The sequence below is a fragment of the Eutrema salsugineum genome, unplaced genomic scaffold, assembly GCF_000478725.1.
Source record: "Eutrema salsugineum unplaced genomic scaffold, Eutsalg1_0 scaffold_9, whole genome shotgun sequence".
Classification (NCBI taxonomy): Eukaryota; Viridiplantae; Streptophyta; class Magnoliopsida; order Brassicales; family Brassicaceae; genus Eutrema; species Eutrema salsugineum.
Window position 1 is genome coordinate 2,556,203 of NW_006256342.1, and position 24,115 is coordinate 2,580,317.

The 24,115-nt window shown below is 38.4% G+C and overlaps 5 protein-coding genes across 8 annotated transcripts; 2 read left to right on the forward strand and 3 right to left on the reverse strand.

The window, feature by feature from the left end:
• Positions 1 to 3,594: 3,594 nt before the first annotated feature.
• LOC18009077 (hydroxyproline O-galactosyltransferase GALT5) lies at positions 3,595 to 6,784 on the forward strand. Its single transcript, XM_006390326.2, has 7 exons — positions 3,595 to 4,620; positions 4,793 to 5,025; positions 5,152 to 5,442; positions 5,551 to 5,679; positions 5,780 to 5,953; positions 6,109 to 6,216; positions 6,314 to 6,784. The coding sequence occupies exons 1-7, from the start codon at positions 3,777 to 3,779 to the stop codon at positions 6,524 to 6,526; spliced, it is 1,992 nt and encodes a 663-aa protein (XP_006390388.1). The 5' UTR covers positions 3,595 to 3,776; the 3' UTR covers positions 6,527 to 6,784.
• A 297-nt stretch (positions 6,785 to 7,081) lies between these two features.
• Positions 7,082 to 10,169, reverse strand: LOC18009269 (HIPL1 protein). The gene is made up of 7 exons (XM_006390327.2): positions 9,766 to 10,169; positions 9,513 to 9,670; positions 8,630 to 9,409; positions 8,326 to 8,542; positions 8,063 to 8,241; positions 7,749 to 7,990; positions 7,082 to 7,676 (listed from the first exon to the last, which is right to left on the reverse strand). The coding sequence occupies exons 1-7, from the start codon at positions 9,854 to 9,856 to the stop codon at positions 7,256 to 7,258; spliced, it is 2,088 nt and encodes a 695-aa protein (XP_006390389.1). The 5' UTR covers positions 9,857 to 10,169; the 3' UTR covers positions 7,082 to 7,255.
• A 378-nt stretch (positions 10,170 to 10,547) lies between these two features.
• LOC18008013 (protein NUCLEAR FUSION DEFECTIVE 4) lies at positions 10,548 to 13,036 on the reverse strand. The gene is made up of 2 exons (XM_006390328.2): positions 12,479 to 13,036; positions 10,548 to 11,958 (listed from the first exon to the last, which is right to left on the reverse strand). The coding sequence occupies exons 1-2, from the start codon at positions 12,947 to 12,949 to the stop codon at positions 10,834 to 10,836; spliced, it is 1,596 nt and encodes a 531-aa protein (XP_006390390.1). The 5' UTR covers positions 12,950 to 13,036; the 3' UTR covers positions 10,548 to 10,833.
• Positions 13,037 to 14,123: 1,087 nt separating this feature from the next.
• On the forward strand, positions 14,124 to 20,280 carry LOC18009169 (zinc finger protein BRUTUS-like At1g74770). The gene is made up of 12 exons (XM_006390330.2): positions 14,124 to 14,514; positions 15,103 to 15,321; positions 15,453 to 15,647; positions 15,726 to 16,045; positions 16,138 to 16,366; positions 16,527 to 18,265; positions 18,378 to 18,599; positions 18,693 to 18,827; positions 18,977 to 19,211; positions 19,311 to 19,370; positions 19,555 to 19,626; positions 19,766 to 20,280. The coding sequence occupies exons 1-12, from the start codon at positions 14,248 to 14,250 to the stop codon at positions 19,865 to 19,867; spliced, it is 3,795 nt and encodes a 1,264-aa protein (XP_006390392.1). The 5' UTR covers positions 14,124 to 14,247; the 3' UTR covers positions 19,868 to 20,280.
• Positions 20,007 to 23,825, reverse strand: LOC18008643 (pentatricopeptide repeat-containing protein At1g74750). Of its 4 annotated transcripts, none has more exons than XM_024157429.1 (3): positions 23,666 to 23,825; positions 22,927 to 23,004; positions 20,007 to 22,807 (listed from the first exon to the last, which is right to left on the reverse strand). In XM_024157429.1, exon 3 carries the CDS (start codon positions 22,802 to 22,804, stop codon positions 20,225 to 20,227), a length of 2,580 nt encoding a protein of 859 aa, XP_024013197.1. In that variant the 5' UTR covers positions 22,805 to 22,807; positions 22,927 to 23,004; positions 23,666 to 23,825; the 3' UTR covers positions 20,007 to 20,224. The 4 variants fall into 4 exon arrangements, with proteins under 4 accessions (XP_024013197.1, XP_024013160.1, XP_024013127.1 ...); XM_024157392.1 differs by having other exon boundaries at positions 22,927 to 23,313; XM_024157359.1 differs by having other exon boundaries at positions 22,927 to 23,355.
• Positions 23,826 to 24,115: the final 290 nt, after the last annotated feature.

Consider the following 24,115-nt stretch of genomic DNA (forward strand, 5'->3'; position numbering starts at 1 on the left):
GATAGACGAGTTAATTTGAAGTTTTGGGGCCATATGTCGTATTAAATATAAGCCTTTATTCATAAAGTCTTGTGAGCGTAACGAGCATCCACGTCTCTGCGAATTCTTCTCTGTGTTAGGCCAAAGAAACAATACCAAAAATAAAATCAGTTCTCTTTTCATCATTTCTTTTTCTTTCAGTTTCCTCTTTTCAATTTTCTAAATTTTATAAGTGTGAACAGAGTTGATCCAAGATTATTACTATTAGGGAACAAAATCTGGGCAGTTCTATAGAGAAAAAATATTTTGGATCTTTTATTTAGAAGAGAATAAATCTAAAATCCTTTTGAATGCCTATATATTTTGAGAATCAGAACACAAAATAATGGATATAAATATAAGGGGCAAAGCATTCAGCTATCAGATTGGAATAATCCCTAAAATATATATAAATTCTCACAAATTTTCTCATTTTGATATATTTTGAAAAATTTGGATAGGTGAAGTATTTTTGTTTACATAGATTTTTTTTTTGCAAAGTTAATATGTTCTCAAACAGTTAATTTGAACTATACCTGCTATATATGCTAAATCTATATTCGAGATTTGTACATGATAAAGAGATTGTAAGATTAGATTTTCTATATAAACACTTACATTGATGAATTAGATTTGTATTGATTTGATCGAATATGTTAAAATAATTTGACTTCATGGTTTTAGAACCCATATCTAAGTTCTGAGTAAATTTTCACATTCTATAAAATGTCTAGAGCTATATGACATACAAAACAAGAAAACTATACACTATCGAGTGCTATCCAAAATTAGAAGAACTGAATCATGAATGATTGGGATGATTATATATGGGTGGTAGATTATATTAGTTTAAAAAACAATAAGGATGTCTAAAATCCGAGTAATGGAAAACTAAGCGAAAGAAAAAAAAGTGGAAAAATTACATGCATATGGGACCATGTGTGATATCACATCATTTTGAAAACACAAAGAAGATCCAGCTTTGAAAATGACTAGAGATTCTAAGCGCCTTGCCGTGAGACCATTTGTGAATAATTATTTTTTGGGTTCTCTGACAACATGTATATCATTTTAAATTTGATGTATCATTGAGTCAAACACTCAAACATAATCATGCACATATAAACATCATAATCACTTTCTCATCCATATCTACCTCTCTCAATATAGATATGAAATGTAACCATGCAAACGTAGCTTATTGAATTTTATCTAGGTTATTTTTAGCATTAAAAGGAATTATCACAAAGTGTTCCAGTTTTTATAAATATTCTATATAAAAAAGAGCTAATACATTGTTTAGTTTTTGGACATTTTATTTTGGAATACATATAACATTTAAACCTATATATATACATACATTTTATATATTAGACAAAAATTACTAAATTATTATTTAAAGAATCATTTAAAATAATGATTTTTTAAAAACTTATTACATATTATACCATTACAAATATGAAAAGGTTAATAAATAATAATTGTCTTTTAAAATTATTTAAAAACATAAATTATGTATTTTCCATTGAAAATGTTATTTACTATCTAGTTTATTAATTATTAAGATATTAAAATATTCTATTCTAAATAATAATTAATTATTTAATTTTAAATTATTTTTTAAAAAATTATTTATGTAGATTAAATCTTAGTATATAAATAAATATTAATTCTGTAGACAATAACCGTACTGTGAGATCATTTATATATATATTTTTCTTCTGTAGGATCCACATTAGAATAAGCCAATAGCTAAATCTCAAGTAATAATTAACAATTGTTATTTAATCGGATCTTCTGAATAATTTTGTTTTTGTCGTCTCTCCTGAATAAAATTATGGTTAGTTGAAGTTCTCACGTAGCCTCATCACCTAATTTTATCCCCATAAAAAAACCCTTACATGATTGGGGGGAAAAATGTTTTCGTAGGGGTATTTGGCCATCGTTAAATCTCAAGTGATTTACGAAATAATTTGAAGTTATGGAGCCATGTAGTAAGTTGTATTGAATAAAAGCACTTATTTGTAAAAACACGAATATGTTTCTAATTACTGAGCATATATGAGAGCATCTCTACTGGGTACTATCTTAAAAAAATGAGGTTCTTTCAAATGAAGAAAACGATAAATTAGGATTCTATCTAATTGTTTGATTCATTTTTTTTTCTTCAAAAGTAATATTTCATTTATATTGATCTTTATTTTACTACTAGTTTTTTTATCAATACCTTTATAAAATTAAACTTTACAAATTTAAACATAATTAGTTTATTTTTAGCAATTATTCACAGAATCAAAATTTTATCGAATAAACATTTGTTTTATATATTATATAAGTGATACAAAATTTTATTGTTGGCTATGTTATTGTAAATTTTTGTTGATAAAGGTAATCAATTGAAAATGCATTCTAACTATTACGAAAGCTAGGATCTTTTGAGTTTTACAGTTGGTAAAATAAGTTTAGAGAACAATACGCATACACTTAGTCTACCTGCAATAACACTCAAAGAATCACCTGCGGAAGCACTAAAAAAACCACACAATAAGCTAATATTTTTGTGTTCCTATTTAATAAATGTTAAATTGCATTTTAATTCATAAAGTGATAGGAGAAATAAAAACACATAATTTTAAACTAATTACATAAAAGAAAAACACATAATTTTGTTTGGATATGAAAAAACATATCATAAATAAAAGTTCATCTTCAAAATATGAAATAATGAATAGTTTCCTTCAAAGTTATAAGTAACATTATTCATTGGATGGGCTAACGGCAATCGTCTCCGCCAGTTTTTCTGTGCGTTATGAGGCCATGTTGAATAAATCACGTTGTTCGTGTATGTGCTTTGTCAAAGTGAAGCTCTAGTTCTTTTCACAAAGCTAAGGAAATTGTGTGATGTCTAACTTCTTCTAGCCCATTGAAGAAGATATGCATATATGGGCCTAGACGAATTTTCTAGCCTTCAAATTTTCTAATGGCGGGTTAAATTATTTTATAGTTATATGATAATCTAGTCACTACCGTTATTTCTTCTAAGATATATTATGGGCAGTCATTCACTCTATTACTTACAATGAGAGAAACCGATTTTATCGTTGGTCTGTTCAACAGTTCATTTTCAATATTTATGATTTATTAGTTTTGTATGTTTTTCTTTTATATATCGTCACCTTTGTTTGGGTTTAATTACGTTTTGGACTTTTTGTCTTTGAAGATTTCGTTGTATTTTTTTTTTTCTTGCCGGCGAATATTTCGTTGTATTCTGTCGGTTTTCGTACTTTTTAAACAATTAAATAAAAAATAATTATGGGCTTATGTGACTATGTCACATCACATGTGTCACACATACACATGTTTTTCGATATGTTAATTCATATAACACACAATTATGTCCATCGGAACTCGAACGAATCTTTATGTATTGGTGATTTTTTTTTTTTTTTTGTATATCTAAAAAACTAAAAAAAGAGAATATTATTTTTACGGAAGTAATATTTAAAAAAAATAATAAGAAAATATTTCTCTACTAACTTACGCCTAAAAAATTTCCACTTACGCGTATCTCAAGAATCAAGATCTCATTTTCTCCTTGTTCATCTCTCGTCATCATCGGCTGCCAAATTTTGTTCTCTTAATTCTTGCTCAGTGAACAGATTTCCGAACTTTCTACCACTTTCGGATCCCTCTTAATGCAAAGTTAGGTTTTTATTTTGTTTATTATATTGCTTGGATCCTAAGCAAAAACAGAAGAAATGAAGAAACCCAAATCGTCGAAAGTGGAAAAAATCGACAAGCTTGATCTGTTCTCCTCACTATGGAAGCAGAGATCGGTTCGTGTAATAATGGCAATTGGGTTTCTCTATCTGCTAATTGTCTCAGTAGAGATACCACTCGTATTCAAATCCTGGTCGAGCAGCTCCGTTTCCATTGATTCTCTTTCCCGGCTCGACACCGAGCAAGAGCCCGAAGTCGAGAAAATCCCTAATCCACCATCGAAGACAGTTTCTTACGACCCGACCATAAACCGGACGGACCAGAACAAGGTCCGTGAACATCACCGAGGTCTTCTCTCAAGCTTGAGATTTGATTCGGAAACTTTCGACCCGAGTAGTAAAGACGGGTCAGTGGAGCTTCACAAGTCAGCTAAAGAAGCTTGGCAGTTAGGTCGCAAGCTGTGGAAGGAGCTTGAATCAGGAAGGCTTGAGAAGTCAGTGGAGAAGCCTGAGAAGAACAAATCAGATTCGTGTCCACACTCGGTTTCCTTAACCGGGTCAGAATTTATGAGCCGGGAGAACAAATTGATGGAGCTGCCGTGTGGTCTGACATTGGGCTCGCACATAACCTTGGTAGGGAGGCCGAGGAAAAGTTATCCCAAGGAAGGAGATGGTTTCAAGTTGGTGTCTCAGTTTGTGATAGAGCTTCAAGGTTTGAATTCTGTTGAAGGAGAGGATCCTCCTCGGATCTTGCATTTCAATCCGAGGCTAAAGGGAGATTGGAGCCGGAAACCGGTGATTGAGCAGAACACTTGTTATAGAATGCAATGGGGATCTTCACAACGGTGTGAAGGATGGAGGTCAAGAGCTGATGAAGAGACTGGTGAGCTTTATTCTTTGCTATCTGATTTCGAGGTTAAATGTTAGCTAAAGTCACCTTTTTTATAATCGTTTTTGTGGTCCATTTGCTAGCTAACAAATTAGTTGCAAACCTTGTGCTTCAATTTTAGCCTTGACCACCAAGTGGAGTAATTAATACTTTAGTGTGGTTGCAGTTGATAGTCATGTTAAGTGTGAGAAGTGGATCCGTGATGATGATAACTACTCAGAAGGATCGAGGGCAAGATGGTGGTTGAATCGACTAATAGGACGGAGAAAAAGGGTCAAAGTAGAATGGCCGTTTCCTTTTGTAGAAGAGAAGCTGTTTGTTCTCACTCTTAGCGCTGGTTTAGAAGGTTACCATATCAATGTTGATGGACAGCATGTTACATCTTTCCCTTACCGCACTGTGAGTATATATATCATACTCCATTCTTACATGATTGTGTTTAGATTAATGGCAATGAGTTGGTTGGTCTGTTTTGTTAATTTTTTTTTTTTTGTTTGTTTGCCATTTTTTGTTATATGTTAAAAGGGTTTCACACTCGAGGATGCAACAGGGCTAACCGTTAATGGAGACATTGATGTCCATTCTGTTTTTGTTGCCTCTCTGCCAACATCACATCCAAGCTTTGCTCCCCAAAGGCATCTCGAGTTGTCAAGGAGATGGCAGGCCCCTTTAGTTCCTGATGGGCCTGTGGAGCTCTTTATCGGCATTCTTTCCGCAGGCAATCATTTCGCTGAGCGGATGGCCGTGAGGAAGTCCTGGATGCAGCATGTTCTTATTACATCTTCAAAAGTTGTTGCTCGTTTCTTTGTGGCACTCGTAAGTTGGATTTAACATTGTTCATCAAGTACAAGTCATGAAGGCTTAATAGTAAGGAAGCCGGGACATAATTCTTATTTTATTGTTTCCGTGATGTGCATTTCACAGCATGGGAGGAAGGAGGTGAATGTGGAATTGAAGAAAGAAGCAGAGTATTTTGGAGACATTGTACTTGTTCCTTACATGGATAGCTATGATCTTGTCGTACTGAAAACTGTTGCCATATGTGAACACGGAGTGAGTTATCAGATCTTATAGGAGATGCTTCCACGTAATCGTTCATGAGTAAGTGCTTCTGAGGAGTTGATTGTTGAACAAATTACTCTGATTGCCGCAGGCTCTTGCATTCTCTGCAAAGTACATAATGAAGTGTGATGATGATACATTTGTAAAACTTGGCGCGGTAATCAATGAAGTGAAAAAAGTACCCGAAGGTAGAAGCTTGTACATTGGTAACATGAATTACTACCACAAACCTCTCCGTGGGGGTAAATGGGCAGTCACATACGAGGTATACATTTTTCTGCATCACACTCCATCTCTGTATGTTTCATGATGCATGAATTAGTTCAATGGTTTTGAGTGTTTGTTTATAAATTCTTCTTCGGTGCGTCAGTTCTATGGATACATCATCACTGATACATGTTTGTTTTGCGGATATATCAGGAATGGCCAGAGGAGGACTATCCGCCCTATGCAAATGGACCCGGATATGTTTTATCTGCTGACATTGCACGCTTCATCGTGGAAGAGTTTGAGAGACACAAACTACGGGTAAGCAGAAGAGAGAATTATAACCTATTGTATCACATCTCTTTTTTTCACTTGTCATTCTCACTGTCTCCAATTTTTGTTGATTCACATACACCAGCTGTTCAAGATGGAGGACGTTAGTGTGGGAATGTGGGTGGAGCAATTCAAAAACACATCAAACCCAGTGGATTACAGACACAGTCTGAGATTTTGTCAGTTTGGTTGTGTTGAGAACTACTACACAGCTCATTACCAGTCGCCAAGACAGATGATATGTTTATGGGACAAGCTCTTAAGACAGAACAAGCCAGAGTGTTGTAACATGAGATGATTATTGAGGGAAACAGTTACGTTTGCTGATATATATAACATGCTTTCAAGCGTGCTGTAGAACGCCTAGACAGATTAAGGAACCAATTTTGCAAGCTCACCAAAGAGAGACTCTTGACTTCCGTTCGATTGGTCTGCGAGCTTCAAGCCTTCTAATCTGTAGAAGAAATGGAGAAGAGTAGGGAAGAAGGCATATAGTCTTACTGTATGAATTAATTAATTTATTTTCATATGTATAAAACCCATCTCTTAATCTAAATGGAATTTTGTTCTTTCTTTGTCTTTCCACTTTCACAACAATATTGGCTGAGAGCAAGAAACAGTGGCCTTTATAAGGATTCTCCATGGCTACACATGCTAGAATCAAAGAGAGTGAAAATGTTCCTTTTGGTTAACTTAGTACAAAGTTAGAAAAAAGTTAATTGTACACTTACTCAGAGATGACATTCAACAGTAAAAACATAATCTACGTACCTCTCAAAACAGTTGATGTACAATTTAGAATATATCCATGAATTTGTTAATATTTCTAACTACTTTTCCAATTCTTTTTGTGAAGTTTGAAAATTTTACCTCAATCTGTCTCATTCATCATACATGTATCCTCTCAAAACATCCTGAAGATACAATTCAATAACAAAACTCACGAATCTTCTTAAACACAAACAAGGGACAACTTTTGGAAACTTTCATCCTATGAAAAAGATTAAACCTTTTCAACATTGTACATTTACACTAACAAAACCAGCAGAATCAGAGATAGAGACACCAATAAAACCACCGAGCTTCCATGGAAACCATTCATATGCCTATAACAAGAAGACGCTGAAGAAGAAGGAGAACTCGAGGGACTGGGGTTTCTTCTAGCCGCCGTGGTATTCTCCTTGGAGCAAGTCAAGTTGCAACGGCTTGGCCTAACCACTCTATAGACACCATTGCTTGTGAGCAAGTAGATGTCTTTGTTGTTATCCTCCCCAAAGGAGAAGATATAGCCTAGAGTTAAACCTGTAGATCCCGGAGAATCGCTGCATTTCATTGGTGAGTCACCAGCACAGCTAAAGGTTGTTCTGTTGCTCACAAAGTTACCGCTATTAGCGGGCGTCTCAATCCCTGCCCACACTCCATTTCCATATAGATCAGCATACAAGTACCTGCAAAAGAACATTTCAGTTGCAATGTGTTTTGTTTGACAGCAACAGAGCAAAGAGAGTGTGTTGGCTCACATTCCAGCTATGCAAGGATCAGTCTCTGATCTATAAAAGTATCCTCCAGTGATTGAAGCTGATTTTCCGCTTGAGTCAACTTCGGAGTGATTGTAACCCATCACAGGAAATATCGAGTTTACGGATTTAGCAGATGTCTTTCCTCCAGGGGATGACTCGGGATGGAAAAGATCCGGGCCTTCGTAAACACGCCAACCGTAGTTTCCTCCTTTGGTAATGAGATCAACCTCTTCATATGTGTCCTATTAACCGCAAAACCACATCAAGAACAGCAAAAGCCAGCAAACAAACTCATTGTCAAAGCGAGCCATTACCTGTCCAACATCAGCACACATGAAGTAGGAAGGCCTAGAAGAATCAAAGCTGCATCTCCAAGGGTTCCTCAATCCAACAGCCCATATTTCTGGTTCAAGCTCTTTGTCTTCACGGAAAGGGTTGTCTTTTGGTATAGAGTAGTTCCCCCAAAGACCCATTTTGGAAATCTCAGAAGCACCTTAAGACATTTGTAAATCTTGGTAAATGATATACTGTTGTGTTACAAAGAGAAACCATGCAATAAATCTTAAAGTATACCCACTAGGAATGTTATCTACATCAAGCCTCATGATCTTTCCAAGCAAAGACTTCTTGTTCTGTGCGAAATTATACGGGTCTGCGCCTCCACCTCCATCTCCCATCATAAAGTATAGGTACCCATCTGAAGGACCAAAGAGAATCTGTCCAGCATGGTGAGATGTGAAGGGAAGTCCCATTGTGAAAATCCTCCGGACTTCAGTCGGCTTAGCGTTCTTTGCCTGAACAATGAGAAGAAAAAGGCTTAAAGGCTCTACGAAAAGCAACAAAAGATTAAGATGCTGAAAAGGGTCCAGAAGAGTACACACCTTAGAAGGGTCTGAGGAAGTTCCATTGGTTGTATACTCAGCTATTACAGTTTGGAATTGGCATGGTTGAGAACCACTGTCAGGAGTTAGTTTAGAAGGATCACAGTTCACATCGGAGTTGCACGAGCATCTTCCAGTACAGCCTGGCCACTTGGACTTATCACAGTTGAAAGAAGCGAAAAAGCGCCCATTTTGAGCAAACTTTGGATGAAAAGCCATACCCATCATCCCAAACTCTGTATCAAAATGAACTTCATCAGTCAAATCTACAAACGGGCTAGATGGATCCACATCCAGTACCCCGCCCGAATCCTGATCCGGTAGACCAGCCAAGAACACTATTCCAGGTTGTGTAGAGAAGAATGCACGGTTCGAGCCATCAGGGTGAGGAACCATGTTGAGGTAAGAGCCGTTGCCGATTTTCTCAAGGCAAAGACCAGGAGGCGGTTTGTCAGGAGTAGTGTCATTGAGAGTAACTGGCTCACCGCTAAAGCAAACAGTTTCATTGGAGCTAGCTCCACCAAAGGAGCTGCAGAAATCGGTTTTGGACTGCCATAGATCAGCGAGCTTAGAGGCATTGTTGTTAGCTGGCGCTCCGACTCGGCCTTGCAACGAGGCAGCGAAAAGAGAACCCGATATGGATACGTTTTGGCATGTCTCCCATGTCTCAGAGCAAAAGTCCTTTGTGGAATTTGCTGAACTGGTTGAGTTGCAGAGGATTGGAACAGACTGCTGATCTGAATTATCTCTGAATAAGTCCGATGAAAAAGGATCGCATTTCTGTGACATCAGACAAGGTAAAACTTAAAACAAAGTTTCCTCTTTTGCAGATTCTTTTCAAACTAAAACATCACAATTTGGTTTCAATTCAGATTGTACTTACAGCACAGAGGATTGACTTTACAATAGAAGCACAACCCTTGTCCGAAATGTTCATAGCTTGAAATTGTTTATTCAAATTGGAATCTTCCATTGTATCGCAGCATGTTTTTCCTTTGTAAGGGCAAAAGCTCAATGTTGAATTCACCTCCAAGGGAGCTCCTGAAAACACAAAAAAAAAAAAAATGACCATTGAATCAATCTACAATACAAGAACTAAGATCAAGTCCATAAGCGGATTAGAAAAAGAAACTCACTTGAATCGGAACATAGAGGAAGAGCCCATGAAGAAAGAGCGAAGCATGAAAGGAACAAGAAGAAGAACACAAGAGATCGATGAAGCGTCATCGTGTCTCAGAAGAGACAAATCTTGGGGATAATGGATAATGACAGTAGAAAAGAAAAGAATAAAGAAGCCTCTGTTTTATACTGCATCTGATCTCAGGACAGGACAAGAGATGAGCAAATAATAATAAAATTAGTTTGTTTGACTCTACAGACAGAATAAATGCAGTTGCGATGGCGTTTACTGTCTTCCCATGACTACCAACAACCATATCCCCAGAAATCTCTCATCTGTTATCAATTATTGAATATCATCATGTTTGAACTTTCAACTGTCTCGTGTCAAAGAAAGAGAGGACGATGTACAAAGTTTCCGTCTTTTTTTCTTTTATTTTGCTTTGCTAGCTTCTTTTTTTCAACTCTTCTCTCGTTCACGGACTTATCTTCTTTAGATTTTGAAAGTCAAGTTAGTTGACTTTTTGCATCTGGGTTTTGGATTTCTAGGAACTTATTATAGGGTTCGAAAAAGTAGGTTTGAAGTTAATCAAAAGGTGACAAAGAATACGACTTTTTTTATACTAATAAGATAACTCTTAGATTATGTGGAAATTGTCAAAAAGTATAACTGGAAACGCAATGAATAGGTACTGGTGAATGGTGATTGGTGATTGGTTTGTGATGAGTCTGCACCAATAAAAGGGACTTGATGGCCCGCAGTTATTATTGAAATGCATAATTATCAATTAAAGAATTTCAACATCTATTATCTGAGAAGATGTGTCTATAGTATACAGTTCATAAATCAAAACTCACATTTGGTAGAAGGAACTCCAGAAAAGAAAAGAGAGACAAGATATCAGCCTTCTGTCTTTCCATTTATCTAAACACAGACAATTGATATAAACATAAGTTACAGAACAACTTATAGGTATATATAATTGTTGTACACTTGTACCTATGCCTCTGGGAATCATAAACTACCATCGATGTGGCAAGAGAAGCGGTATTCGTTTTCCTATGTTTCATATTCACAAGAACTCTTATCGACGATGCTGCCTCTTCACATGGATCTGCCGATAGAGCGTCTTTGTCCGAAAGAACAACACAATGGCGACAAGAAACCCAAAGAATGCAACAGAAGCCATTATAACAAAAGATAGCCTGAAGCAATGAGAGCCATAACATGTGTTTCCTTCTCCAGAAGCAGTCTTGTCATATATATAACCGATCAATCTTACAGAGAAGATATAGGAACCGATGGGACTAGCCACTGATATGGTGTTGAAAATGGTTCCCATGTGTCGAACCCCGAATAGTTCAGAGGTGATTGTAGGCATCAGTGACCATTGTGAACCATAACAAACGCCAACTATAACAGAACCGACATAGAGGTTTCCTTGAAAACCAGAGGCTATGATTAGATGGCCTATGGTCATTGTTCCAAGTGTTGCAGCCATTAGCAATGGACGAGGCCAACCTTTTTTGTGTAGCAATGCATCTGAGGCATAACCGGCTCCAAATCTACCAAGGAAGTTCCATATACTCCACAAGGAGACCAATGAATTTATCTCAACGGAGGAGTATCTAAGAGACTCACCTATTTGTCGGATGTTGTTTATCGTCGAAAGTCCGGAGCCCATTCCACATATCATAGCAAGAAACAACAACCAGAAGCTTAGTTTTTTCATAGCTTGCAGAAGATTCAGGTTCTCACTCAGACCAGGTTCTATTTGACTGCCGCCTTCAGAACTTTGGTTAACGGAGGTTGTTGCTTTTGGACTGCTTATGAGAGGGGATTTATCAGGTAATGCCGGTTTTTCCATGCGGTCTCGATGTGCTCTTCTCGCAATAAGTAGAGGCAAGCCAAGCAGAACAAATAAAAATACAAGTGTGACAACATTGGCCCATGATGACAAACCAAAAGTGTTCTTCAGAATGATAACGATCATAAGATAAGCTGCAATGATAAGAGATACAGCTGAAAGGCCATTTAAATGTTTTTTATCATCGGCTGTGCTTGTCTCATAGATCCTGACTAGAGGCATGACCAAAAGGGAGAGAAGTGTTGGTGTTATTGCCAGTAGAAGAATGAAGCTAGCTGGATCTCCTGCGCAAACTGTCTCATACAGTTGAATTAGTATCGCTCCGCTAAGACCAAGAAAACCCTGTCAAGAAAGAAGGCGAGATAAGCTTAGTTCTTTCGCTACGATCAAACAAACCAAAACACCGTATCAACAGAGCAAAAACATCTTGAAAACAGATTGACCAGTTTGCGCAAGACCACGATGTACTCTTTGGAAATGCATCATATTACCCACTGCAATTCAATCATAACCAGAAATTAAATTTCAGAGATAAGAATAATACCAACAGTTTCTATGGCTTTTTGAAAATAGAGTCCATCCAAGACATAAACTTAATTATGATGAATTAATCAACTAGAAACACAACCCACAATTCTGGAAACCTCTGTCAAGATCTAAGATTACAACCAAGATGGAATCAACAAAAACATCATCTACATCTCAAAAAGCTTCCAGCTTTAATAAGTTAGCTCCCAAAGCCACTATATTATTTGAATCCATATTCCAAACTTGAAACCATGAGTCACAATCTCAAGCGTGATCCAGCAACACAGACCCATTCTAGACAGCGAGAAATTGAAAGGGTATAGTAGAATCTCACCTTCATGATTCCAACGGCGGTTCCACCATAGTCGGCGAAATTCTCAACGGCACTAACGACGTTGGCCGTATTGAAGTACGTTTGCGATTGCGCCGCTAAGAACATAAAGAAGCACATCAGCGTCACCGGCGGCTTCCCGATCATCCCAGTGACGGAAGCCCAAATGAGAAAATAACCGGCGAAGCACTGAATTGCCCCAATAGCGAGCACGACCCAAGGCCCTCCCGCGCCTCCGCCTCCCTGAACGCGGCGGCGATTAGAAGTAGCATATGTATATAGAAGCCCAGATAAAACGCCGGCGTTTGCGCCGATGTCCTTGAAGACGGAGATAGTGTCGAGTGTGGATTGATCATACAATTGGGAGGATTTAAGAACAGCGGAATAGATGCTGAAGGTGTAGGAAGCGCCGCTTGTGCATTGTATCCAGATACTAGCCGCCATGGCCACCCATTTCGTCCTCAGAATATCCATCGCCGCCAGTTACTCACCACCTCTCTCGCCGGAAAAAGAGAAGGTCAACTCCAATCCTTTTCCCTCCTAGAGAAGACGAAGCGAACACGATCACGAAAATATATTTACAGTATTCGCAAATAAATTACTTTGGACTCCAGACAAATCCTTTTTCTTAATGGGCTGAAAAAATTGAGTTAGGCCCATCTACTTTAGAAGGCGCGGTCTTTTTGTTCTGCGAGTCCAATAAACTGGAGATAGTTGGAGAGCCACGTGGAGTTAACATGAAGAGCAGAGCACACGACAGCCACGAGACGGCGCGTGGAGGAGTAAAGACGGAACGGGGCGTTAATAACGGAATAAACTAACGGAGTCAAGACTGACCGGTCAAGGGATGGAGAGACAACTGTACGGCCGGCAATAGTCATGCCATTTTTTTTTGCATAACGTATGTTTAAATCGAACTATCGTTTTAAAAATCACGAGGCTGACTCGACCAATCACCCGCAAATCACGAATTTCTTTTTAATGTTCTTCTAAACATTTAACAATTCTCATATGAAAATACCAAATCTGATACTATAATATGATCTATATGTCGGATCACGCATTTGTTAAACATCTAATTAATGTTTACTGTACTTATATATCATAATCAACGACGTTGGAGAAATAAACTAATGTTGAACAACAGTTGACAAACAAAAAGTTTATTATTTCTTCTTTTTTTACTGATGAAAATTAGTGTTGAAGAATCGTAAATGATACCTCCGTTCGTGTTAAATAATTAAAGGTTTGGCCATTGAAGACATTCTGAAATAAAATACTTCATCTGTTCTTTCATAAATAATGTTTTAGGTATGTTCTAAGTCTTATTTATACTTTTACACAATTTTCGACTTTTTTTTTTTTTTTTTTTGACTTCTCATGCATGCGTGGGAGAAAAAAGCAATACTCAAAAATACCGAAAGAAATGAGCAAGTAATGTTAACAAATAAAAAGAGACAAAACAAATAGAGTAATGTTTTAATCCCGCCAGAAGTATGATATAAGCTTTGTTGGTTTTCAGCTGCAACGTCTCGGTCACTTCCAATATAATAAAGGATTAATTTGATTAATTAAACCATAAACCCCCCCCAAGTTGATTAAAAAACTCTGGCTAGCTTCAGCAGAGAGAGAGAGAGAGAGAGAGAGAGAGTGACGACGACGAAGACGATGATCAATGCCTTACAAAACCTTCTCAACTCGTCAACTCGTTTCCTTCTTTCCCTTTTTTCTCCTTCACTCCCTCGTTTATTCACGGTGGTTGTTGCGGGTAGATGGGAGGCGGAGATCTTCATCGACTTCCGCCGGAAAATGCGTCGACTTCTTCTGCTTCCGTCGGAGATACCAAGCTCTCGGATGCTCCTGTTCTGTTTTTCGTTTACTTCCACAAGGCTTTCCGTGCCCAGCTCGTGGAGCTCCGGCGTTTCGCTACCGACGCCGCAGCTGCCGGCTCCTTTAGCCGGGATCTGGCCAGGGAGTTATGCCGGAAGTTTGAGTTCTTGAAGCTTGTTTACAAGTATCATTCCGCAGCCGAAGATGAGGTTTATATTCTATCATTTTGAAGCTTCTTTATTCTAGATGTTACTTTACTACTGTATGGTAATTTCGATAAGAGTTTGTTTCTTGTTGATGATGTTGATTTGATTACCCAGGCCTCATATGTCACTTCTCTCTATGTTTACAAATACATCTTTTCGTTGCTTGTAGCTAATTCAACTAGAGGAGATCTTTTTTATTTTATTCAAATGCTTTGTCTTTCAATAAATTGTCAAAAGAAACATGTGAAAAGAGTTGCGGATGAGTGATGTCGTATGGATAATATTGTTGAAGAAGATTAGTACATTGATGTTAGCCAAAATGAAAAGAAAAAAAAATTGCATTTTGGTGCTAAATGATGCCCATTTGTATACACAAGAGCTTTAAGTAGTCATCAACCCATATAATCTTGGTGACTACTTAAGCTTTCGATGTCCTCTGTTTTTGGCTTATCTACATACTTGCCTCTTTATTTCCTCTGTTTTTAGGTAGACTCTGGTTTCTACGTTAAAAACCTTGTCCAAGTTTCGTTTGTTGTAAATTCTTAAAGTTTGATGATTGACAGTGAACTGAAATGATTTTTCTACTGGCAGGTTATCTTTTTGGCGCTCGATGCACGTGTGAAGAACATTGTTTCTAATTATTCGCTCGAGCATGCTGGCACGGATGATCTCTTCACTTCTGTTTTCCATTGGCTAAATATTATTGAAGAGGAATTGGGTAGCATAAATGATGTACTTCGTGAAGTTATATTATGCATCGGCACCATTCAATCATCCATATGCCAGCATATGCTTAAAGAAGAGCGGCAGGTATATATATATATATATATATTGTTGCTTCCCATAACTGATTAGTCTTTGAAGTGCGAATCAGATACTTTCGTGTCTTCTAGTTAAGATCTTAACATATTTTGCTTATGGTGTGCATATGCTTCATGCAGGTCTTTCCTTTGTTAATTGAGAAGTTCACTTTCCGAGAACAGGCATCACTTGTGTGGCAATTCATTTGCAGTGTTCCAGTGATGGTGCTTGAAGACTTTCTGCCATGGATGATGTCTTATCTCTCTCACGAGGATAGAACTGAAGTTGAGAATTGCATAAAAGATGTTGTCCCAAACGAAGACTCATTGCAACAGGTATACATCTTTAGCTGAGATTAATTATATGTTTTCTATCGTCTTTGTAATTCTGATAAGAGAAAAGACTTTATCAAGGTCATAAGCTCTTGGCTCCTTGAGGACACTCAATCTACAAAAGTCATGAAAGGAGTCCAGTATGAAGATGAAGAGTCTAGGACACATCCATCCAGTGGATGTTTTCAACGGTTTTGGCAATGGAGTAAAAAGTCCCTTTCTATTCCAGACGTAGGACACAACCCGATTCATGGTCTTAATCTTTTTCAAAATGCAATTGAGAAAGATTTGAGAGACATTCAAAAAGGACTATGCCAAGCAAAATTCCCAAGCCTTCTTTTGGACCTTGATGTACTGATGGCTCGGTTAAACTTTCTTGCTGATGTTCTTGTTTCTTATAGGTAATAATTTGTTGGATAACTTGATTTTATTTTCTCTTCGTGTATGGTGCCTAGCTAGTCTCTTCAAACATGTCTTGTTTTTTTTGTTGCAGCAATGCATTTAAGAAGTTCTTTCACCCGGTGTTAGAAGAAATCATAGATGGCTGCTCTTCAACTCCCAAACAGTTCACCATAGATGGCTATCTCGAGAGTTTTCAGAGATTGCTATACAAGAGTGCTGATGATAAACCGAGGACGGACAATTTTCTATTGATGCTTCAAGAGGAACTTGAGTCCCTTATAGTCCAAGTAGCAAACCATTTTTCCGTACAGAGAACAGAGGTAAACTTCATGATACTATTACAAACAGTTTCAGTTGAAAGAGAACTCTAAAACTTAATAGAAGCTTTTCAAGGACTAACTAATTTATGTTTCTCTTTAGTTTCAATTTGCCTTGACTGCATATAAGATCCAATTTTTTTGACTCACTCTTCTCTTCCAGGTGTTCCCAATCATCAGCAAGAATTGCAACCATGAAATGCAGAGGCAGCTACTATACACAAGCATACATGTCTTACCTCTTGGCTTGCTAAAGTGTGTCATACTCTGGTTTTCTGCTCATCTATCAGAAGAGGAATCTCAATCCATTCTTCATTTCTTAACTTTGGAAGATTCTTCTTCCAACAAATCATTTGCACGCCTCTTGTTGCAGTGGCTTCGCTTTGGCTACTCAGGCAAAACCTCTGTTGAAAGCTTTTGGAAACAGCTGTCCGTAATGTTCAAAATAAGATGCTTCTGCCAAAAGGAGCACACTGAAGAAGCATCTGGATCCTTTTCCCATCAAGCACAGCTCCAACCATGCAAAGGGTCTAGACTTAATTTGCTTGTATGTCCTGGCAAAAGAAACAAGTCTTCAACCTGCTTCCTCTCTATGGATCCGGCTGCTGGAGACATGTGTGAGACACCTTACTCTAGTCGAATGAATCAGCAAATGCTTTTCTCAGGAAAGCTTAGGCCTCCTCTCCATCTTCCAAAATTTTTTGGTGAGAAAAATGTGGATGATCCATTCACTATGGACGTAAAACCAATTGATCTCCTTTTCTTCTTTCATAAGGCAATGAAGGCAGATCTGGACTACCTTGTTTGTGGATCTTCTAGATTAGCAGCCGACTTTCGCTTCCTCCGGGAGTTTCAACAGCGATTCCATCTGATAAAGTTCTTGTATCAGATACACTCTGATGCAGAGGATGAGATTGCATTTCCAGCATTGGAGGCAAAGGGAAAACTACAAAACATTAGTCACTCATTTAGTATTGATCATGAGCTAGAAATTACACACTTTGATAAAGTATCATTCATTTTGAATGAGATGTCAGAACTAAACATGTTGGTTTCTACTATTAAGTCCAGTGCAGCCGACCAAAGGAAGATGAAGTATGAGCGGTTATGTCTGAGTCTCCAAGAGATCTGCAAATCCATGCACAAGATATTGTCGGAACATTTCCAACATGAAGAAACTGAGCTATGGGGTCTGTTCAGGGACTGCTTCGTTATTGAAGAACAAGAGAAAATCATAGGATGCATGCTTGGGAGAATAAGTGGGGAAATATTGCAGGATATGATCCCATGGTTAATGGATTCTTTAACCTCTGAAGAACAACATGTCGTGATGTCCTTGTGGCGTCAAGCAACAAGGAAAACAATGTTTGTCGAATGGCTAACAGAATGGTACAACGGTCATTTCATACAAGAGGAAGCAGAAGAAGCAAACAACGATCCATTTGGGGATTCAGATCCACTAGAGATTGTCTGGAAGTATCTCTTTGAAGGAGGTTCTGATGGGGATAGAGGGAGCATTGACAAAAAACTTGTCGAACTTGCAGAGACAGACATGGCAGGTATCATGAATAAGTCCCTTGGAAAGACTGTTCCTAATGAAAATGTCGAAGTTTGCAACAAAGAGGACGAACATGAGCAACTTTCAAAAAGTAAAAAGATATGTAGAGGAGCCGACAAAAAGGAAGACAAGGAACAAGCTGCTGTCAACAATTGCCAGATCATAAATCCTGCTCAAACTTTTCCAGTGTCTCAGAAAGCTAGCCAGTTTTGTCAATCCAAGAAATATGAACACTTGTTAACATTGAGTCAAGAAGAATTGGCGGCTATGATTAGAAAAATATCATGCGACTCTTCTCTGGATCCTCAGAAGAAATCATATATCCGGCAGAACTTGTTAATGAGGTAGGCTCTGCTTATTGTCCTGTTAAGCTTATAATTTTGTACTCGGACAAATAACTTTGTAGATTATCAGTTTTTGTGTTGAGACTAATACTATGTCAGATACTTTTTTCAGCCGTTGGATTATCTCACAGCGTATATATAATCTAGAACCATCCTCTCTCTCAAGCAATATAGAAACAGTTCCTGGTCAGCATCCATCTTATCGAGATCCTCAAAGTTTGATCTTTGGCTGCAATCACTACAAGAGGAATTGTAAGCTTCTTGCTCCTTGCTGCGAGCAGCTCTTCACGTGTATACGATGCCATGATGAAGAGGCTGATCACTCGGTGGATAGGTAGTGTAGCATCTTCTACTTCCATGTAAAAAAACTTGTCGATATTCTTGTTTGGCACTCAACTATCTCTGGTTATCGTGACTTCTTGTGCAGGAAACAGATAAAGAAGATGATGTGCATGAAATGCCTCCTGATTCAGCCAATTGGTGCAAACTGCTCAAATACTTCGTGCAAGCTGTCAATGGGAAAGTATTTCTGCAAAATATGCAAATTATATGACGATGAAAGGTAACTATTCCCTTGCTTCACCATATTTAACTTTGGATGCTGCCTCAGACCCTTTACTTCTTACCTTCAAACGATGAAATGAAATATTGTAAAGTATATTACTTCTCACCCTTTGACAGTGGAGACTAACAATAAAAGGTTGTTAACAGGAAAATTTATCACTGCCCCTACTGTAATCTCTGCCGATTAGGGAAAGGATTAGGCATAGACTACTTCCATTGCATGAAATGCAATGCTTGTATGTCACGCACTTTAGTAGAACATGCTTGCAGGGAAAAATGCTTAGAAGATAATTGCCCGATTTGCCACGAGTACATCTTCACATCCAGCTCCCCAGTAAAGGCTCTTCCATGCGGTCACTTGATGCACTCGTCATGCTTTCAGGTACTTTTAACTTGGTCAAGATATGTTTTTGGGTAATAATGAAAACCAGAAACACATTGCTAAAATCACTTAAATTTGTTCTTTAAATTTTGTTGGTAGGAGTACACATGTTCACATTACACATGCCCTGTCTGCAGCAAGTCGCTAGGAGATATGCAGGTCAGTTAAACCACATTTTAAACAACATTTTGTTTTCCCTGTTAAAGACTAGTAATTGCATCAAAACGCTCTCATACCATGTATAGATAATTCTGCTTTTCTTCTGAAGTCCAATTACGTGAGTCTTTATTGAACCAGTTAATACTTTTCATTCACTAAACATAGGACTGTATCACATGTACAGGTCTACTTTAGGATGTTAGACGCATTACTTGCAGAAGAGAAGATGCCTGAAGAATACTCAAACAAAACTCAGGTTTACATCTCTCTCTGCTTCTTTTATTTCCATATTGTTACATTAGGACAAAGAAAAGCATCTCGTTCTCTACTCCTCTTATCTCTAGATGGATTATTGAGATGCAAGAATAACTGAATGGAAAGATGGTTTGGTGCAGGTGATACTGTGTAATGACTGTGGAAGAAAAGGAAATGCTCCTTACCATTGGCTATACCACAAATGCACATCTTGTGGCTCCTACAATTCAAGGCTCCTTTAGATCTTCCTTCGATTTTCCTTTTCCATTTACAACATTATAGAATCAGCAGTATGATTAGTGCATGGCTGGCAAGTAAACAGTTTTGTAGTCTTTGATGTTGTATAAAAATAAAGCATACAAAAAATATTGCAAATACTAATAAATTCGGGTCTCATCACCCTGAAAGATTGATTTATATATTCCCATTACAACCCATTGCAAAAGGAGATAAATAACAAAAATCTGGAGATAAATTCCAGTCATCACTAACCTTTAAACTCAAACTTACGACATACAAAACCAAGCCACTGAGATCCATTGAAAGATTCATAAATCAATAGGCGTTAAGAAGAAGAAAACAAAACAACTAATCTACAACTAGAGCAAATGCATCCTCTCCACATATGATTCAAGCAACCAATTCTTGAGAGGCTCTCCGCATCCAACAAAACACCCTGAGTTTCCATTCTCAGTGAAAAACGGGAAGTTGAAGATGTTGAGCAGTTCCTCAACTGCTTGTCTTACCATTGACGTGCCCGTGACCCTGCTTCGTCTTCCCCAACCAGTTACTATATCAATCCGTGAAGGACATTCTCCTGAAACCAACATCTGCTTACGGAACCATGCAAGTGTCCTAGATAAGGCGGTGACTGCAGTGCCTTCTGACATTACATGTAGATTTATAAGCCAATAGCTGCAGCTTTTCTCCCTCAATGCATCTGGGTACACATTCTTAACTGCAGCCACTTCCCAGACCGAGCCCGCCTCTTCTTTTAGACCTGACTTGTGCAGAAAATCCACCACTGCATCCATGAGTCCCCGCTTACTCTCTCTGTCCTCGCTGTGCATATAATCAAGGAAATTGCTGACATGGTCACGCACCTTTTGGCCATCAGGACCTGCAGATGGCATTTTAAGGAGAAACATGTGTGCCGGATGACCTGAGACTGCCATTAGCTGGCCACAGAAATCCATGTCAAAGTTTGACTGAGCGTCTGTGCAACAACTTAAGAGCAATGTGTATGTCTGCAAAGAAGACTCCAAACCAAGCGCCAGCATGCTCTGTAATAAACTATAGGCTTCAGACAGCCTATGAACCCTTAGGAAAGTACTGAGAAGGGAATTGCATGTGGGAACATTAGGTCGCAGACCTGCGTGAAGCATTGCTTGATACCACTGCCAAGCTTTTTCCACGTTGCCAGCTTTTCCCCACAAGTCCACCAAAAGACCGTAAACCGGTTCATCAGGAACCCAGCTCTTACACTGCATCTCTGTGAAAACAGCCTCTGCTTCCTCGAGATATCCACAGTGTCCAAGCACCTCCATAACTATACTGTATGTCACTTTGTCGGGTTGAAACCCAGCATTTTTCATGTCTCGGTAGAGCTTCAACGCGCTCTGATAGTTCCGCGCCTTGGCATGCAAAGTTATCATGATGTTGAATGTGACCAAGTTAGGGGTACAACCTTGACCAACCATCTCGCAAAAGAGCCTATGGGCAGCAGGTAAATGCCCCGCTTTTCCAAGACAGTTTATTATAACACTGTAGGTGAAAGTATCAGGAGAAAGCCTCGCTGCTTGCATTCTGTGGTACATGTCCATGGCAATGTCAAGAAATCCAGCTTTAGCATGGATGTCAATAAGGGTACAGTAAGTCACACGGTCAGGCTCACATCCAGCCTCTTGCATTCGATAGAAAACATTCATAGCTTCATTGAGGTAATTTGCGCGGCCATAGCTATGGATAAGCCGGTTATACGTAACGGTATTTGGCTGACATCCATCGCTAACCATCTCGTTGAGAAGCTTGTTTATCTCTCCAAATTGCTTTGCACGGCCAAGGTTACCTACCATAGTGGTATAAGTATGCCCATCATGCTTAAATCCAGGTTGTCTTTTTAGCCAATAGAAGAAACCAAGCGCATTGGCATAATTATCCATCTGTTTAAGAACTTGGTTTGCTTGATATGCATCCATCCTGAAACCAAAACTTTGAAGAGCCTCTTCAGCAGCAGGGCCCCATTTGAATCTCCGCAATATACTAGAAACATTTTCTACCACATATCCAGAGTTACCATACTGCCTAGGTGTTGGAGCGGTACCTGGTGTCACTCTCACCATTTCCCTTGAGGGTTTACTGAAACCTTCAACAGAAGAATGCACATTATAGTCATAACCACCCGACGCATGCCTGGAATCAATACTGGGTCTTTGCGGCATGCTTTTCCTCTTTCCAGATGCAGTATTTGTGGGTAAACCCTGAGCTTCAAACGGATTCCCTGCCACATCATTTGAAGCGTGGTTCAAGCCTTTGACAAAGCCAGATCTTTCAGCTACTTTAGTACCACGAGAGTTGTTTACATGAACTTGGTCTGGTGAATCTTTTGAAGCGGACCTAGGGTAGACTTTAGCAAGGTGCTCTCTTCTGATGACTTTCACATTTGAAGATTTAACACTTGAAATAGGCCTAGTGGGATCAACCATACGGCTTTTAGGCAAACCAACAACTTCGGTTCCACCGGATAGAGGGATCTTGTAGCTTGCTATATCCGACAGGAAATTTACAGTTCCAATACCAGCCTTGAAAATCTGATCCCCAATAGTTGCTACCGCGTCTTCTTCAACAATAGCGGAAACATGGTTTACAGAATCTGATTTCATCGGCAAAACAGGAGAAGAAACATGTTGGGGAAGAAGAGATGGTCTAGTGAAATGCTCAACCTTGGTCGGTTTACTAGTCTCTGCTGGTAATATATTTCCCGCTAGTCCAGCTGCTAAATTAGATGCTCTTTTCCCAGTCTGTACAACTTCAGTCCTAGTTTGCTGGCGTCTCAAGACGCAGCTTTCATCCTCGGCGGATGTACAAGAATTACCATCAGCTGCACTAGATCTTGTCCCACTGATAAAAAAGGATCTTGCTGAACTGGAAAGATTACTGATGTGCTTTGCACGAATCATTGTCTGCAAAAAAGAAAAAAAAATAGCACCAGCTCAGAGAAAGCTCAAAAAGATTCAAATATGGAGCAGAAAAACCAAAAGAGGGGATTCCCTTAAACTATCTTAGCAACCTATTACACTACCTGATATCTCTCACCAGAAATATGTCAACGGAGCCACCAACGCGGTAATTAAGGTTCATGCATGGTCGTGTAACCAAGCTATGAATTAAAAAGAAAAATTACATTTAATTAGCCATATAGCTCTCTTCACCACAAAGATGTATACCTCTCTGTCAAACTTTGTACATTACTTATTCAAAAGTCACCCTTAGTCTTGTACAATTCCACATAGACTCACTAAACTATTTAACGGAAACAAAAAAACTGAGCCTTCCATTTTTCTTTCAGCTTCTCCATAAAGTATCATCCTTCAACACACCAGGAAACCCAGAATATACCACAATGTCTATTAAACAAGAATACTTTTGAGCATCCCCATTTTCGAGATGCAATCTAGCCACATGCAATCTAGCCACAGTGAAACTGAGCCTCTGTTAGAATTTCCACCATCTGAATTCACAGAATCACAGCTAGCTAAATTTAGACCCAACAACTATAGCATACAGTCATATGTTTTGAAAACGTTTAGTCTAAAGGAAAGCTTTAAGAACACTAAGTCCCATAAAACTGAAAAGCAACCCGAGTTCCAAACTCAATCGCTGGGAAAACACCGAGAACGACTCTGAACAACGAAAAGCAGAGAACCCAAGGAGACAAGAGGAGAAACCCACAAATATGTGGTATTTATAGCTAAGAAAGAAGCGAGATTTCCATCGGAAAAGTAAGACAGAAGCGAGATCAACGAGACTAGCAAAGTCACCTTAGAAATGGTGGCGTTTGACTTCCTTCGTCTTGCTTCGTGTTCCCCAGATAACAAAAGATAATAAAGACGAAATCTTCAGGGGAAAGGGAGAAACGAAAACGAGAGAAAAAGGCTGATTTGCCTTCTCCCTCTGTGGCCGTCAAATGTGGAAGCTTCAGGTTTGTTTTGCTCTCCAAGTAAAATTGGGCAGCTGCTTACGACCTTGCAAAGGTCACGACTTTTTGCTTTTACTGTCTCTCTTTTTATTTTTATTTTTATTAAAGGCTTTCTTTAACCTATACCTACTTTTTCAACTATACCCCTTACATTTTTATAACTATTATATAACACCCAGAGACGATAAATGTTTTCCTTTAGGAACTAGCGTAATTGACTGACTACATTTTCAAACTATTAGTAATTATTAGAAAATATTATTTTTTAATATAACAACTCGATTTTCCCTGT

Bases quoted from the DNA above. Each gene is read 5' to 3' on its own strand.
- LOC18008643 (XM_006390329.2), bottom strand. From the start codon at position 22,804: ATGATTCGTGCAAAGCACATCAGTAATCTTTCCAGTTCAGCAAGATCC.
- LOC18009169 (XM_006390330.2), top strand. From the start codon at position 14,248: ATGGGAGGCGGAGATCTTCATCGACTTCCGCCGGAAAATGCGTCGACT. The intron at 14,515-15,102 runs GTTTATATTCTA...TTCTACTGGCAG, and splicing joins ATTCCGCAGCCGAAGATGAG to GTTATCTTTTTGGCGCTCGA. The intron at 16,046-16,137 runs GTAATAATTTGT...TTTTTGTTGCAG, and splicing joins GATGTTCTTGTTTCTTATAG to CAATGCATTTAAGAAGTTCT.
- LOC18008013 (XM_006390328.2), bottom strand. From the start codon at position 12,949: ATGGATATTCTGAGGACGAAATGGGTGGCCATGGCGGCTAGTATCTGG. The intron at 11,959-12,478 runs GTGAGATTCTAC...CTTTCTTGACAG, and splicing joins CCGCCGTTGGAATCATGAAG to GGTTTTCTTGGTCTTAGCGG.
- LOC18009269 (XM_006390327.2), bottom strand. From the start codon at position 9,856: ATGACGCTTCATCGATCTCTTGTGTTCTTCTTCTTGTTCCTTTCATGC. The intron at 9,671-9,765 runs GTGAGTTTCTTT...TTGTGTTTTCAG, and splicing joins TCCTCTATGTTCCGATTCAA to GAGCTCCCTTGGAGGTGAAT. The intron at 9,410-9,512 runs GTAAGTACAATC...CTGATGTCACAG, and splicing joins TAAAGTCAATCCTCTGTGCT to AAATGCGATCCTTTTTCATC.
- LOC18009077 (XM_006390326.2), top strand. From the start codon at position 3,777: ATGAAGAAACCCAAATCGTCGAAAGTGGAAAAAATCGACAAGCTTGAT. The intron at 5,443-5,550 runs GTAAGTTGGATT...TGCATTTCACAG, and splicing joins CTCGTTTCTTTGTGGCACTC to CATGGGAGGAAGGAGGTGAA. The intron at 5,954-6,108 runs GTATACATTTTT...CGGATATATCAG, and splicing joins AATGGGCAGTCACATACGAG to GAATGGCCAGAGGAGGACTA.